Below are 18,435 nucleotides of genomic sequence, written 5' to 3' on the forward strand. Positions count from 1 at the left end.
TCTCCAGTGCTTGGGAAAAGAAGTAAATTTAATTTCATGCCGTTAAAAATTAGCTTGCTAGAAAATAGTGAAAAATTATTGAAAAATTTAAAGTTTTCAGATACTTTATATTTTTTTCTTAGAAATCACACATTTTCAATTTATTGTTCTTTCTCACAGCTTACAGATAACAATCGAATCAGTGTCCTTCGTTAAAATTATTTTAATAACATTTTTCTCCAAAAATGGAGCCATATGACAATTTAATTTTGATTATTTTCCTTCTCCAAGTCAGCACATCATAAAAATTAATTTAAACAATTAAGTTTTTTTGCAAACTTTCATTAAGAATGGCCAGTAATTTTATTGAGATCAAATATTTCATTATTTCTACCAATTTTTCCCAAATCAATGTAATTTAAAATATCTTAAGATTTATATTTTTTTTTAACATGGCTTAAATATGCTTTTTAAGATAAAAAAGTTACATTTTTAAGCTGAAACTTTATGTCTAGACTGCGATTTTTCACGGTGAAAAAAGAGTTGAATCAGAGTTATTTTAAGCAGTGTCAAAGTTGGACCAAAAGTTTTGGGTTGGCCTTTTAAGTGGCTTCCTTCCGCAGTGACACGCACCACGCGGTGTGCCTTGATACGTTTTAAGAGTTTTCCTTCGGGTGTCGCCACATTTTTTAAGAAGTCGGGGGGTGCGTTTGCCGCATGCGACATGGGAAATGAGCATCGAAAAGGGGGAGTGTTTAGAAAGATCTCAAAATGCAGATTCCCACAAGTGATGTCGCCGCCGCCGCCGACGATAAAAAATGCATAAAACATTTTTAAATAATAAATTGCATGTGGGGTGTATTTAAATGAGCATGCCGCGGAGAGGAAATCTCTCGTTTTGACCCTTTTAGCGGAGGCTGCTACTTCATACCACGCCGCTCTCGCTCCGGTCTGCGATGTTATTGCGACCTGTTTTGATTGTGGTATATGGGCGACGAGCGGCACATGTGCGCACTGGGAAACTGTGGATTGGGGGAATTATAAAATCAGAGCATTAAGAATGATCTATCACATCCTGTCACGCTGCCGACGCGAAAAAATCGTGCAAAATGTTTCAGCTGCTTCAAGTAAAACCCTTTCTCACGTGCAGCTGCTTCATATTTAAATTTTGCATTTTTTTTTTTTATAATTTTAAATCAGAATAAAATCAGCTTACATAATTATTGTTTATAAAGATAAATAACAACTACAATGATTTGCATTTTTTTTTAATTTTTATAATGAAAAAAATGTAGAATTTCACAATGGAGGGTTGATTCATGGCGATTTGAATTTAAAATCGGCTTTTCCTCGAGGGGTTTTGAGATTTTTTTATTGTTTCAGAAAAGCAAATCCTGCTCTACATGTTTCGGCTGCGGGCTGCAGCCATAATTCATGAGCTTTCTCGGCGGTGGTCGAGAGAAGACTCTCACCAAAAAACATGAAAATAATAATAGTAATTGCAACTAAAATTATCTCATCTTATTTTATTTCTAAATTTAACGTTTTTTATTTCTTTATTTAAATAACATTTTCATTAATATTAAATTAAATTGTATGTGAATTATTCTTAACATAAGAAAAATAAACACTTTTAATTGTTATTTGAATATAATCACATATATAAAATTTAATAAAAAAAAATTACATTTAGCATTGTAATTCACATTTTATCATTGCAAATAATACATTATACAATGCGTAGAAATTGCTGAGGGGTTTGCATCATTAATTATTATTTAATTAATTGTTATGAATATGAATATAAAATATAAATAAAAAACTTAAAAGTAAACCCATGTTAAGCTGCATGAAAATTAGATGGTTGTAAGATGAAATATTTTGAATTGTTTGAGTTAAAACAAATCGAAGATAAAAGACATTCACCCTGAAACCGAAACAAGTGCTAAGTGAACATAACTTCTATGACATCCACAAATACCTACTGTGCAGTTTTGACTAGTGACATTTTTGGCACTAATCTTTTAGTTTTTTCCTTTGCTCTAAGCAATGGGGTTTTCTCTAAATTTTAATTTTAGATCTGACATGTTCCAAAGACTTCTGTTAATATTCTTGTACAACAGAACAACAATAAAATTGAATTTGCATGTATCATGTATGGTCTACTAAATTTTAAATTCTTTTCCAATAGACCAATAATTGCAAAATAATTTTAATGAAGGTATACGTAAATTTATAAAATCTTATATATGAATTTGGGTGATAGTAAGGTTTCCCATTTTTCTTTTCATCTTAAAATTACTTTGAATCCAGATTTTATTTCTTTATTTAAGGTTTTTTAGTTCATGGGTGCTTAGGCTACAAAAATATTAATTCAGACGGAGCTAGAAATTACAATAAATAATTTATTCATTTCAAGAAAGACCTCTCTACGCGTTTATGGCATCGTGAATAATGTACCCTTTCAATCGCGCTGACACTTGGTGTAAAAGAAGAAATTGTTGAGAAATGGTGTTTAGATAAAATTTTGAGCCGAAAGCAGCGCGCGGCGGCTGCTGACGTTGGCGTGGCCGAGCATCTCAAGAAAAGCTGCTTCTCGTTTTTGTTTTCAGAGATACATAATCTAAAAGAAGTCTGCTTATGATGCAGAGACACACTCATCGGAATCCGTCTCTCTCTCTCTCTCTCTCCGAAATGCAGCAGGTTTGTTTGGCGCGGCGTTGACGACTGAAAAGCAGTCACATTTTCGAAAGGGATGAGAGGCCGCGGCGACGACAATTTATCACTACAGCCGTGTGGGACGTCGCTTGAAAAAGAGCGGCGATCTCGAAAAATGAATATGCGAGTAGGACCAAAAGTGATACGCGCTATTTTAGCAACACACGCCTTGCGGAAACCGAGTTTTGAGCGATTGTTTTCAGTGCCGACGGTGACACGAGAGCATTTTGCATTTCTTTCTTTGGGGCGTCTCGCCGATTTGGCGCAGACACCGCTTTTCTTCGCTCTCTGGACCGCATTCCGCATATTAGAGTGAAAGAGAAGAAAGACAGCGGCCGACAACCAATGACGTTTCAAACTTTATTTTCGCAACAACAAAACGCGCAATAGTCTGACGGTCTGTTGGCAAAAATCGTGGCGATGCTTTGGCCCGTCTATTGTTTCTCTTCTTTCGAGAAAAAAAAAATTTCCATCGGCGCCGCTTAAATTTCACGTTAGAATCCAAAATTAAAATTATATTACCTATTATTCTTCTTTTAATTGACCAGATAAAACTTTTTTTTTTCATATTTTGCAGAATTTTTTAATCTATTTTCAATATTTATTGATTCTCAATTCGTTAAAAATCACATTTAAAAAAAAACTTCCATACCACTCAACGTAAAAAAGTTCCGCGGTAAAATAGAAATGAACGAATGGAATACTCAAAATTAGAAAGTTAATAATTTTGGACTGTTGGAGTTCTGAAATACATTAAGAAATTTATTCGATCAAGTTTAAATAAATTCGTTCTAAATTTCAATTTAAAAATTATTTCCATGATGGGAGCTTCCAGAGTTTCAAATAAAATTTGAGCCTCAAACTTTTTTAACGTAATGACTTTTTCATCCTAGTCTAACAAAAGTAATCAATCTCTTGATTTATTTTTCTTGCTGGCAACGCAAATTAAGTTGAATTAATTAATGAGATCTAATGAAAGTGTTTTTATAAAATATTACATATATATACCTTTTACAACATCATACATAATCAATAAAGCTATCTATGACCGTACCATTGAAATTACTTAACTACCAGTTAAATTGCATTTTTCATCTTGTGTTAACCGCATGATCTATTTTATTCCATTATGTGTATTGAGCTATTTAAATAATAAATTAAAAAAACTGTGTTTTTAAAGTTTCGGGGAAAATATTTAAAAAGCAAAAAAAAAAATTTAAATTTTATTTATACCAAATTAACTCAAATTTAATAAAATTGTTAAAAACATACAAGTGAGGTATTAAAAATTTATTTTTATTATAATCTAAAACATTTATTTTAAAGAAAATTATTGGCACTCAAAAAAGTGATCATTATTACTAAACTGGCTGTTCCTTTTAGAAAAATTGATTTTATTGAAAAAATATGGTTGTTCTGTTCTATTGCTGATTTTTATTGCATTTTTCTTCCTCATGATATAGGGTCAAAGACCGTGTCCGAAACAGGTAGAGCAGTTTTTTTAATAAAAACAATTTTTACAACGAGGAAAAGCCCATTTTTTTCACTTCTATCTTACTAAAGACATATTTATAAATTTTTAGATCAATTAAAAATGTTAAAAATTAAAATAATACCACAAAAAAATAGAAAATAGTCAATATAAAATGCAGTGTGTGATGTGGTTTTCGTATATAGCATAGGGCCAAGAAGCGGCGCAGCATTAACTAAGTTTGTCAGAGAGCGGCGTTTGTGTTCTTGTCTCTCTCTTTTCTGATATTAAAAGAGGAGCAGCTGTTGAGGTCGTGTTTCATTGTTGTATCACCTCTTCTCTCTCGCTTAAGCAGACTCAGGGGTGTCGTTCGTTGAAAGAATCAAGAGAAAACGCGCTGTTTTATTCAACTCACACTCTCGGCAGACAAATTTAGATCCCACATGCTCGTCCGTTTCGCTTTTTTTAAGTTCTGCTGCGGGCGCTCGACACCTAATGGCTAAAAATATTGTAACTTAATTAAACAATATTTTTTAATTTAACGGGCAATTAGCATCAAGTCTGTGTAGCGATAAATTCTTCGCATTGATTTACTCGCGAGAAAATGTTCGAAATCAGAAGAATTAAAACCTCCGGATCTTTCTGGCACCGGGGAGAGTTAATTTCGGATCATCTTTTTTAATGAATAGCCGTCATTAATTTCATGAATGGTATAGAATTTTTGCTAGTCAAGCATCTGACCGAGACGACGGATGCTGCGAGATGCTTTTCGCTTCAGCCCCGGCGACTAATGAAAGAAATGACGTAAGATTTAAATGAAAAGCACCACCATCAGTCATGTATATCAAATTTCATACATCAAAATCGCATAATATAATGTATATGTACGCATGTGTTTGAAATAAAACTATTCAAGCGAGGGCAGCTTGTTAACATATCGTCGCGGATGCGCAATTTTTTTTCTAGTGTAATCAGGAGAGGGCAAAACTACTTATGATGATTGAAAAAGCAAACAGGATGGGAATATTATTTGAGTGGAGATTTGAATTTTTTTCTTTTGGCTTTGGTCGGATTGCGGCGGAGATGACGACACTTGACTAACTAAGGGTCACCGATTCGCTTTGAAGTGAGGTCAGCTTCTTTCATGCAGACGCGGTGCATCCCCCTCTTTTTTTATAATTTATGGGGGTATTTTCTTCTACGCGGCTGCACTTTGTGAGGGAAACATTTCAATTTGGATGGTAGAAAGAGAAACACTAAAATGTTACTGCCGTATTTAGTTTCTTTTAATTTAATTTCTAAATTGGGTACTTTCTGAACTTCATTTTCCATCAAAATATTTTAAATATAATTATTTAAAAATAAAGTTTAAAGAGGTTTCTATTGTAAAATTGATTTATGTAACATTAACTATTACTCAAAAATTATATAATCTTCCACCTACACCATTGATGAGCAGATATGCCAACATTCTTAAGAAATTCTATGTAAGATCAAATTTAATTTTAAAATTGAAACTGCAACGCTCAAAGAACACAAGACTCTGCAACAACAACAAAAATTTAAAAAATGTAACCAATAATAATAAATAATATAACAAATAATAAAAATATTAAATTATTTATTTTTTTTAAATTGGTGATTCTGTTTAAAAAATTTATAAATATTGAATGATGTAGTGATAGTCTTTTATTTTTAAATGTTTGCATTTGTTTTTTATAGTGTAATACGTTTAAAAGAAGATTTTAATTTATAAGGGACTAATTGATAAAAAGTTTGCATTTTTAATGTTTTAATCAGAAAAATGTTATTTTGGAGTTCTTTAGTTTTTCCAACCTTGATATCAATTAATATTATTAATATACGAAGGTATATAATTTGAAATTAAAGCTCCCATTTATCTCCTACTTTTTATAATAATACAGAAGCAGCTACCGAAAATCTGGACAAGCTCTTTTGTATACAAATTATACCGAAATCCGAAACTGGCCTGGCCTTTATAAGCAGACAACCAACAAATAATATTAATTTACATTGATTTCCATCTACAAGGTGGTCTTTTGGTCGAAACAGACGCAGCTGAAGTTGTGTTGCCCGCTTCCAGAAAACAAAAAGCGACAGACACTGGAAATAAATGGCAAAACATTAAAAACACAACAGTTACCGACGGAATAAAAATTATCTCTCCCAACGACCTGCTATTTTTCTCTATTTTCCCCCTGAGTGCCTGTTATTTTCGTATCTCTCAGAAATGAAAAAAAGGGAAAGGCCCGTGACTTGAGAGCTATTACACAAAACTAATAGATGTAAATTAGCATTTAATATTTTTCATGCTCTCGCTGGTGCTGCTGCTGGGCGCGCAGGCGAGCGAGCGAGCAAGAACACCCGCAGCTCGTAAAAGTTATTTTTTCTTTCCTCAAAAATAAAAGTTTCATTCGTCAAGTAGTTGAGAGCGACGTCACTAAATACTCTCTCGACTTCTTATATCATTGGCCTGCTATGCAACAGAAAAGAAGCTTGAAATAGAATCCATTCAGTCAGTGCTGCCTGTGTTCGTTTTTTTTTATTATTATTCTAGAGAGAAGTCGAGGGAGCTGCTCTTCTAATAAGCCGGGATATTTAAGCAATTGTAGGGCAATATGGCCTGTTATTAATAAATTCAAGTTTTGAGTTGGCGGCAATTCTCAAGGCGCGGGGTGACTTTGACTAATCGACTGTATTAGGGGCCTTTTTAACTCGCTGTTTGATTCTTAATTGGATTTCGCGCCAGAAAGAATATACCGAGGGAGACGGACGAAAAATTGTTTCGGAGAGACGTAATTCTCAAATTAATTGCCGGGGATTTGAATTCAGTCGAATCAAAATTTCGGTGTATTCAAATTCTTTTACCTCTGCGGGTCGTTGGAGTTCAACTTGTTATTCTTGGCGAAAAAACATGAAAAATTGCAGGTCTGCGGTTGCGAAAATTACACTGAAGAGGAGCGTGGGCAGAGAGAAACAAGAGACTCCTCATCCGCGAGAGATTTAAATGTGGTCTCTCGTTCTCCAGCAACACAAAAATAATGTTTCTTTCTCAAATCTCGCTCTCTGATTAATCACATCATTATACACGTGTGCTACAGAGAAGCGCACACCACATCAAAGAATGAAAGAGAAAACGCGAGCTTAATAATAAAATTGCCCGATTTTTTACGAGTAATTTTTCACCGCGGCTAATAATAAGTTACATTCCCACCACCCTCTTTCTTTCTCCGCGTTGGCTAGAGGTGGAAATTATTAATATAATGAGAAACGGGCGCGATTTCAAAGAAGGAGTTGGCTATTTTTCATAAACGCCAAGGACTCATTACTTTCTGGGTGATCAAGAGAAGCGAAATATCCGCCTTTCTAATTTTCAGATAAAAATTGCTCGCCATTTTTCATAGCGTTCGCCCAGCAGACGCAATTACTTGTTGCGCCTTTTGTGAATGATTAGCAACACTTACAATATTAAAAAACGAATCTGAAGTTTCCAGAGTTCATCTTCTCGAATTCTAGCTTATTTTTGATAGTTTATTTAAAATTAGCAATACAACTGTTAAAAAGTTTTTTAATGCCAATATTTAATTTCACCATTAAATAGATATTTTTAAAATGAATATTTAATATTTAAACAAAATAAAATTAAAAAATTAAATTTGAATTTATAACGTTTTTTTGATATTTTAATTAATTGTTAGATCACCTCTAGTAAAAAAAGGAATGCAAACATCTAATTTTAATTTTTTTTGTTAGAAAAAAAATTTATTTTTTCTTATCTTCCATGTGAATTATTATCTCACATAATATATATACATCAATAGGCATAGAATACTGGCTTGCTGTTCTTGGTAATATTTGATTAAATTTTATGATTACAAAACTCAAATTCAGGAGTTTTATATTAAAGCACTTGATTGGTCCTTCAAAAAATTTAATTAATTCAAAAATAAAATATTAAGCCCATTTATATAATTCGCATTTATGTTTTGAATAAAAGCGGTTCTTAATGGCACAACATTTGATTATTTGCTAAATATTTCAATTTTCATAAGTTTTATGGAATAATAACCGGAATAAACGTTATGCAGCACGCTTGACGCGGGTGTCCAGACGGTTGAAGCATTCGTAATTTCCTCCCAGCACCACTTATTACAGCAATTTCGTTTTACGCGCGTTTTTTGGCGGGGCTACGTGTGCAGAAAGGGCGCTTCTGGCATTTATCAACTTGCCGGGACTGAATTTAAGAGAAACAGGAAGAGCCAGAATTAGCTGAATGGCATCAATAGTACACGTGGGGACGAGCATTGCACGGAATGCTCTGGGGCTAGAGGGGACAAAAACGCCGCGAAGTCCACCCAGCGCCACTCACATATTTTTAATGCAGACTTATGGCAGCATTTCAACAATGGGTCCTCTCTCGACAGAGCTAGGCGGCAAAAAGCGAACAGATGCGAGCGTGTGCTCTCGAAATAGCCTCATTCATGCTGGTGCGTGAAGTGAAACCCTTTTGCTTTTTTGTAATTAACACCTCTCTTGCTCTTTTCTGCCCACTCGATTTAATTAATTATCGCTGGACTCGCTCGCCGCGCACCACAAAGACCAATTTGACACCGGCCGGCTATTTTTGCGCCAGGAGACTAAATAGCAAAGCAGTAGACCTTGTGTCGCTCATTCAATAAAAAGTAGTCACAAGGCACCAGAGGATATAATCAGAACCGACACGACCACGATTGTAACAGGATGTTTCCAATTAAAGCTACAAACTCTATTACAAATTTCATATTTTTCTGCTAAAGGTTTTGTTTTATTTTTCATTTATTTATTTTAACCAATTGATTTTACTTTCTCCTGCCATTTCTATGGAATTAAATTTTGAGACATAATGCAAAGTTTGTTGCATAAAATTATTTCAAATCTTATGACATTATTTATTTTGGCAAAATGAATTTTTGTCCTGTCCGCGATTATAAAAATAAGTATTAATGATATTATTATTCATCATTTTTGCTGAACAGTTATCATAATATCAGGACATTTATTTACTGCAGAAAAGCTTTTCTGGTTGTTAAAACATTCTTTTGACTAACTACCTGTACAATTTTAGTGACCCGGTCCGATTATAAATATTGAATATTTGTGTAATTTAAAATGAAGTATGTATGTTTTTAAATATTTTTAAGTATAAAAAACACAATTATTAAATAATGTAAAATTATTTAATATTGTAAATTTGTTGTAAAAATAAATTATATATGAAATAAAATTTTTATTTAAATGCTGCATAAATTTTTGAAGTTATTTGGAAAGGGTTTGATGACAATATGTAACTTAAAAAACTTACTATAAAATGTATTTTTGAAACCATAAAACTGCCTAATATTGTAGGTTTATAAAGAAACGTAATTAGTCCACACACATGTGAGTGTGCCTAAGACAAGCGAATTCCATTTCTCTTTGTCTGTTTGTTGCCCATCCTTAAACGCACACAAATGTAATTCATCGAAGCGAGGCAGAGGAATTGAGAGTCGCGGTCCGCGCTGCATCATTATGGGTCGAAATTAAAAATTATTAAACATAAAGAAAGCATTCACGCTGGCTGGCGCTGCGCGGTGATAAATGATACAGCAAAAAAGCTGCAGCGCCGGACAAGCAGAATCTCGATAATGCGGCAGTTAATTACTTGGTAATGTCTTTACACCTTTTATGCCATATTAGGCCGACTGATCCTACATTTAATTAAAAATACCTGCCGCTCCACCTCGCGAGAATCTAATGCTATTATTCAAATTCGGCCGTGAACCCTCGCGATAAGTGTCATACCTGGCAAATTAATAATTGCGCCAACAAAGTGCTTTTAATTTATCATTTGGCATTAAAAAATAATCCACAATTTGTTCTCGCGAGAGCCAAAGGCCCTCCTGCGCCTCTGACTTGACAAAAAAGTAATCACGGGCGAGTAGACGAAAAAAAAACAACAACTCACAACCACTTTTGCTGTTGCTTGTTATAAATTTCATAATGTTAATGAACTACTGCTGGTTATTATCTGTATGTTGCTGCCGTTGAACTAGAAGAGGGGCAATTTTTTGTTGTTCTCCTGCGAAAATCCCAGGCGCCTCCGACGTTCTAATTATTCTGGTCCATTAGTCTAAGTCATCGTGCAAAATTACTTTTTTGCAGAATATAGAGAAGCCCGCCGAAATAACCGGTCTGAGGTGTCTCGTATTTCAAAATTGCCAACGCTGCTGGAATGCTCGCCTTTCTGCAGACCCACATCTATCAGGGAGTACACGATTTTTTTTTATAAACACGTGCAAAAACAAATTAAAAAAGGTGTTGATAATAATCTATAGCACTTTCAATCAAAACTTTGTTTATATAAATTCTGTGTACAATTTCATATATATTGTCATAATTCGTTTTTTGTTAAAAATGTAACATTTTTTTAAAACTTTTTTTGAAATTTTTGTATTAAAAAAAATAACAATTTTATTTTACAATATTTTTGTCAGTTTTTTTCTTTGCACATAAATTTCTTCTGTCTGCTTCGAAGAGATGAATGATAAATAATTTTAATTTATTAATCATAAAAATGCTAAAAAGCAAAAAAACCTGCCAAATCAATTGAACTTCAAAAGCTAGTAAGATTCCCAGTAATAAAATATAAAAAATTTGTTCACACTGTAAACACAAATAGAACTCTCTCGTCAAAAATTAGCTAATTAAAAATTCAGCAATAACGGTACGAACGTGCATCTGTGGATTTTTTGCTCCACTCGCCTTCCACAAAAGGCCTCTCACGACTTATCACATTTGAATCGAAGCTCTATTTGTATTTTACCGCCTGCATACAAATTCAAAAATCATTCCACGCAGCATGTTGATTATTTCCCAATGCTCCCGACAATAAATCAGAGTTAATTCAATACGCAGCTGATTGCTCTGTGCACAATATAATAAGTAATCGGCACGGATCTTTGCATGAATTACGTATTTGCATAATTTTTCCGAACGGCGTGATTGGGTTACGCGGCTTATTTTTTATGGTCGCGCTGGTCCCCTGTGCATAAATTCGTTCTAAATCAAACATTATTAACATAAAACGAAACAACCGGGGGCGAAAATCTCACAAAAGTCTCGGATGGTGCGTGAAAATTGACAATTTGCATGTGTGGGTTAAAAAGGGTTAAAATAAAAACTAGTAGGTAGACAAACACAAAAGCGAATTCGGAATTATTTTAAATATTTCCCCGTGTGAAAGAAAGATGCAGGCAATTACAACAAAAGCAGGGAGAGAGTATCATTTGAATATGAAAAATAGCAGTTGTCTCCCCTAATAAATGAAAAATTTCCAACCCTTCTTTCTTTCATTTTTTGTGCGCGCAGGGTGCGTGCGTTTTGATGATTGTGATAAATCAGCGCCGCTGCCAGTTTCTTTCCTTTCTTTCTCCGCTCCCACATTTGCATATTGTTCGAAATTACTCACATGCACTCGCGGCGTCCGTCGATCGGCCGCTCGTTACTTTTATTATTTGCGCTTGCCGTTTCGATGAAAAAGCAACGCGCCACTTTGTTGCTCATTCAAATCGTGGGCATTCAGACATCTGATTCGTCTCTCTCTGCATTGATCTTTCCTAACAAGGGCCGCGCCGGCGGTTTCGTTTTATTTTGCTGATGCATCATTTTTTAAATATCCACAAGGGAGATAGAAAGATATAGATGCGCGCCGCGTTGTCGGTGTGATTCACTCGTCCTTTTATTCATTTCGGCGACTGTTATTAATGAGATTGCGGATTAGCACTGATTGTTGCGCGTTTTACAAATAATTCTGTCCCCGATCTGTGATAAAGCGCCGTGAGAATCGTCAGAAAGGGGAAATAATTGCAAGCAAAAAAATCGTAAATTCGGTATGGCATTAATTGACGTTGCACGTTCTTTTTGTGAGATATTAAATATTTTAAAATTAAATTGTAAAAATACTGAAACTAAAAAAAAGATAACAAGTTTTCATTATTAAAATCACTTTTTTACATGCATTTAATTTCTATTCTTATTATTTAGAATAAATTAATCTATTAAGAGAATATTAATTTTTTTTTCAAAATATTATTATAGTATTGTTGTTTAATTTTTAAATTGTTATTGATTAATTAATTTAAAATATAAAATATTAAACAGATATGTTTATTTTGAGATAAAACGATCATACAGAAATGGTAAATTGAAAAGGAGTTCTCAGATGTGTGACGTTGTAATTTAGTTAAAATAATATTTTGCGATATATAATAAAATATTTAAGTAAATATTAAACCTCTTCTTCTTCTTGCCATGCTCTTTTTATATAACCCAAGCATTTTAAACTTATTTAAGATGGAGACTTTTCTTCAATTGTTCATCCGCTGGCTGCCGCTCTATTTATTAATGCGCTCTTTTTGTTTGACGCGCGAGTCCACGTCCGCATCACATCTCAACAGAGAAGAGTGGCGGCGAGGAGTTGATGTATATTGTTGACTGACTGCTGCGTCCGAAGTAATAAATTTTATTCTCTCCTGAAGAAATTCATTTATCATTTTTCATTTTCGTTATTTCTTTCATTATGTTTTCGTAACAAACGAAACACACGCGGCACTCTCCCAACCACGCAGCACTTATATTTATATATAAATTTTTTTTCGTATCAAAACATATGAAAAGAAAAAAATGAGAAGACTGCTGGCGCCAGACTTAAATAAGAAAATCCTTTGTGCGAGGTAATGTACAGACAAAATCGTATACACATCTATACATCACACATTAATAAGCCAGGGATAATGAGATTTAGAGCCGAGATCGAATTTCAAGAGTCTCTGCTGCTTGAATTTATTTTTATTCAATTGAATGGGAAAACCTACTTGCTGCTTTGCATATATATTCCGTTTCGCCGTAAATATTTCGTCAGCTTTTAAAACCTTTTAGAGCTAATAAAAATCCCGAAAATTCTGTCGTAAAACGCACATATAGTCGTACTAATGAGCCAGTTCTGCCTCTCGACGGCAATAACATGGCAACGAAATAAGCCATTTAAACAAGGGTAGGGCGCGCGCAAAGTAAATTAAATGCAGCAAACGAGCTCAAAAGCAGTTTCTGATTGGCATGAAAGTCAAATATTCCCCGGCGTGTATTTATTTGACCAACCGACCAGCCTGACGAGAGGCAGCACAAGTTCTCCACAAATATTTGAGGCGATATGCATAAAGAACTGTGGGAACCAACGAAAAATAAACTGGTGACAAATTAACCTCCCACGAGCGAGCCCGCCAGCAGAGATAGACAGACGCGTTACACTATTTGTACAAGCCTCCGCGCGGCAGCCGTCATCGCCGCGACAACCAGCAAAAAGATGAGTTTCCGCCGCTTTTTTACGCTGGCTTTTGCTGTTCTGCGAAAAGTGACACTCGAAATTACAAAATACAAACTGATGTAATTTATTACCGGTCCTAATTTAATTCATTTGACGCTATCAACATTTAACGACCTTATTGACATAGTCAAATCAAGTCTTTACAACAATGATGATTAAATTTTCCAATTATTGATCAAAATGTTTCCTATTGTTGAAAAGACTTGATTTGACTATGCCAATAAGGAGCCTTTAACCACAGTTTTAAATTATTTATAAAATTTTATTATTTCAATTTTTAAAAACAAGCTATTTTGCAGATTTAGCTTCTTTTTTAAACACACTATAAATTTTTAAAATTTAAAAAAAGATTACATGAAGCAATGCAGCACAAAAATTTTAAATGTGTCATAATTTAATATAATCGAATATAATAATAATTTTTAATTACATTTATTATTTTTATAAACGTAAAATATATGCAATTAGATTGTAGAGACACACATGCAGCGTTTTAAACCAGCTTTTCTTATTACTTAAGGACTCCTTATTGACATAGTCAAATCAAGTCTTTACAACAATGGTTTGTTAAATTTCCAATAATTGCCCAAAATGGCTTCTATTGTTGTAAAGACTTGATTTGACTATGTCAATAAGAAGGCCTTAAATATTTTAACACTTAGTTTTGGAAAATAATTTCATTAAATTAATTATTTAATAAACAAATTAACTCAACCTGCGCTTATTTCAAGTTGAGAAATCTCGTTTCCAGCTCGTAAGGCAATAATCGATTTTCCCAGACGGAAACAGGAATCGCTGCAGATTAGCATAATAAAAATCGAAGAGGACGTTGGAATAAATAAGGAAACCCTCTTTATGGCTAAAGAAAACTAACACGCAATAACAAATGCAAAATAATCCCAGATGACTGCACAAAGTAAGTAAGCACTGGTTTGTCTAGCAAAGTAGCGTGACAGATCGTGATGACTGGTCAGTCACAACAATGCACTTTTGCTATACAAAACAACAATGGGAGAGAAGAAGACTATTTATGCTATCAAGTAATACGCGATAGATAGCTTGAATAAACCAAATCCACACCGCAAGATAAACTCGTCGCGTCCAGCACCTTGTGAAATCGGGGCCACAATAGGTCTTATTGTTATTGTCCGCGGACTCGAAGGTGCAGGACACGGTCAGCAGTTGGAAATCACGGACGCATTGTTTGTGTAGCGCTAGCCGGCGGTTGATATGCATAAATTTGGGAGATGCCCCCTGCGTTATTTCCGCAGCTTTTGTTCTAAATTTCTCACGAAGCGCGCAAGAAAGGGATGCTGCAGGTCCAGAGGCAACAATGCATCTGCTGACCGTCTCAAAATCTGAATGTCACTAGCAGCTTCTATTATTTAATCAAGCTATACGAGCACGGCCGAGATCACAATGGTCCTTTTTGTTTCGTTGTTGTGCACTTTTCCGACTTATATTCCGTAATGAATCTAGAAAGAGGTTTTTTCCCAGCACATCATGTGCGCAGAGATGCGTAGCTCCATATGAGAGGCTTGGGATGCTGCAACAGCCACAGATCTCATGTGAAAAAATGACCACAAATTTCTGTTGAGGCAACACAAAAGGCGTAACGAATTTTTCTAATTGCTCAAACCCATTGTTGAATTAGTTTGAAATCGTGTAGCTGATCTTTTTGTAGAAACTTTATCGCCAAACATAGATTTAAACTAAAATTTTTATTATTTTCAAAGTTTCGAAATCAGGTGATATTTTTTTCAGTTGACAAATTGATACTTGAAGCAAATCGATAAATCGATAAAAAAAAACTAGGCCTTCCTGTTACCACCAATTTCAGGAGTAAAAGCTTTAAATTTTAACAATATTGCAGTATTAATTATGGATATTTTAATCTCTTGATTTACCTGATATTGACTGAATCTCATAATTTTCAGTTACAAAATTATAATAAAAATTTTATTACAGTTTTGTGTGCATTACTTCATATCATAATCAAATAGCCTCAGATCAAAACAATTACATCAGTATTTTTCCATCACACATCCACTTATTTAATAAAAAAAAAAAACTGTAACAATAATGAATAGAAAAAATCTAGTGTCAACATTTTCTCTGCGGTGCTCTTATTTGCTGATGCAAGCATTATATCAATTATCGCAGAACCTATTATTTGTCTACGTTTAATGTATGTGATTGATGTGACGTAATTGCAACACTGCACGCTGTAATTAAAAAGTACCGAGCGTTGTTGTCTGTGTATTGATTCAACACATCAACTGAGGAAATAAAGCGACGGGCGCGAAAAAATGGTTGATAGATAACAAGGCCGCGACTTGATGTGCGCATATAAAAGAAGAGAGGTGTTGACGTGCCAAATGCATTTATAATTGTTGTGTGCCTGAGCTTCCTATATTAACGACTGCTGACACCGACCGACATGAGGCTGACGGTGGGCGTGATCGCCCTTTCGGTTTTGCTCGCTGCGTCCGGCTGCTGCGCCAAACGGACAATAATTACCAGTAAGAAAAGCCACATTAGAATATATAATTTTTTTGTATTTATCGAGAAATCAAAGATATAAACCCCTATTTCGGAAATTATTTTTTATTTCTCAACAGATTAATCATTAAAATGAACTTCTCCAACCAATCAAGTAAATATGAACTCTAAATTAAAATTTTATGAAATTTATTAATTTTTCCATTCTTAGTTTATTTTTTAGTTTTTTCTTTATGTATTTATGAAGTATAATGTTAAACAAATGACAATATTTTTCAATTTAAATATTCTACGTCGCTAAAATTTTTCTGAAAAATTGAACTAAGACCAAGTTCCGGAGTCTAAATAAAATTATTTTACCCTACACTGTTATAACTAAAACAAATAATTAATATTTGTCTTTTAATTTAATTTAAAAGAAAATGATGAGATATATAATTGCTCTCATAAGAAAATTCTTGTAAATAATTATTGTGTCAATTTTAAAATGATTCCGCAAAAAAAAATGTTTTTATATTTTCAATTTATTTTTGCAGATCGTAATTTACTTGAGGACATTTTTGAATTTGTCGACTTGGTCCCTCTCGACGAAATCGAAGCTGTGATCAACAAGTGGATCGACGCAGATGCGACCGTCTCCACTGTATTTGAGTTTTTGCAGTCTGCCCGATACAGGGAGCTGATAGACCAAGAGAGCCACATTGCCGATTTTCACGCTTACTTGCAATTTCTGCAGGACTCTCGCGCCCCTGCCTACGATATGTGGAATTTGTACCGAATGTATCTAGGACTGGATCAGATCGACCCCCCTGCGATTAAAAAACTGGCCGCGAACCGGCAGCTCGATTCGGCGCCTCTGCTATCCATGGTGGACGAATGCCTGGCGCAAATCAACAAAGCCGACTTTGAGAAGTTGTACAATAGGAAATTGGTGGAGAGCGAGGATTTCAAGTATTTCGTGGACAGGATGAATACCGATGAGCATATTAATGTGCAAAACGCTCTCAGGGAGAATCCGCAATTTAAGGAAATCGTCGATGAATATCTCGTGAATGGCTATGATATGTACGGCGTGTTTAGAAAAATATTCACATTCTTCTTTCCTGACTCTGAATTTTATAAAGGAATTTCTTTGCAAGAAATGGTGAATTCTATTTGTTGCAGAGAAAATGAGAAGATGTCTTGCTGCAAGCAGGAATTAAAACAAAATTAAACTAATTCAGCAAAGTAATAAAAAAATAAATTTTCTTTTTCTCATTTTTTACTTATAACAATAGCAGCTCATCTTCAGTGCAGCTTTAGCCTTTGCTTGTTACAATTCAAGAAATTAAATTAAACGAATTATAGATTTAACACGGAATGTTGCAGAAAATCACAGTTAATAAATAAAATTAATAAATTGCATTGATATTGTTTGTATGTCCACATTTCTCCATTTGTTAATAAAAAAAGTTTTTTTTTCGATTTAAGAGCATGGTTTTTTGCTGAAATAAATTTTTCAGATTCCTGCTAATCTGAAGTCTCATGTTTACAGAAAAATTTCTTATAACAAAATTATCCACAAATATTTCAATGTACTTGAAAAGACTTTTTAGATAATACTTTTGAGTAAGTTGAAGGTAATTTTTAGTTTCAAAGTGTGACATTGCTTTAATACCGTCATACATTTTTTTACCGTTTCTGTAATTTGTCTCTTTGAGAAAAACGAAATGCTTAATGTGCACTCGCGAAATATTATCATATGAAAGCCGCATAAATAAAAACTCTCCGTCATACACGTCTTCTTTCTCTCTCCCCCTGTATGTGCGTTTGAAAGAAAGTCCAGTTAGTTTCAATTACGCCGCAATATTTCACTAAAAAAAGTTGTTCCATATTTCAGATCTCCGGTTACCCTGCGTTCGCATATAAAATTCAACTTGCGGGCTTCACACCTCAAAACGTCTCACGCGGCATGAGTTATTGCGAAATGTGTGAGCGCACAAAGGCGCAGAGAGATTGCAACGCGCGCCCCACAGCTAATTTTTTCGAGAGAAAATGAGCGTATAAATAAAAATTGCGCACGCGGCGGCTCTCGGCAGATGAAAAATTATCGCAATGACCTCAAAGAAAGAGTTGCCCATTACGGGGCAGAAACACAATATAATACAACATATACGAAGCGGAATTGTACGTGTTGCGATTGTATCCCCGAGGGGCCACGCCCATATTAAAAAAAAGAGCAAGGAGATTATCTTCTGTGTCAATTTTCCTGCGATTCTTGCAACATCATTGCTAAAGATGCACTCAAGATACGTCAGATGAATATGAGGTAATGAGCAATTAGAATCAAAATTCAGAATTGTGT

General features: G+C 34.3%; 2 protein-coding genes across 2 annotated transcripts in view; one reads left to right on the forward strand and one right to left on the reverse strand.

Moving 5' to 3' along the window:
- LOC132199093 (zinc finger protein castor homolog 1-like) overlaps positions 1–18,435 on the reverse strand; it is a 238,490-nt gene that overhangs the window by 142,947 nt on the left and 77,108 nt on the right. The window lies entirely within an intron of this gene.
- LOC132198987 (uncharacterized) lies at positions 15,985–17,521 on the forward strand. Its single transcript, XM_059623353.1, has 2 exons — positions 15,985–16,111; positions 16,628–17,521. Exons 1-2 carry the CDS (start codon positions 16,030–16,032, stop codon positions 17,302–17,304), a joined length of 759 nt encoding a protein of 252 aa, XP_059479336.1. The 5' UTR covers positions 15,985–16,029; the 3' UTR covers positions 17,305–17,521.

Source organism: Neocloeon triangulifer, unplaced genomic scaffold (genome assembly GCF_031216515.1).
Source record: "Neocloeon triangulifer isolate White Clay Creek 2 clone unplaced genomic scaffold, ASM3121651v1 ptg000013l, whole genome shotgun sequence".
NCBI classification, from domain to species: domain Eukaryota; kingdom Metazoa; phylum Arthropoda; class Insecta; order Ephemeroptera; family Baetidae; genus Neocloeon; species Neocloeon triangulifer.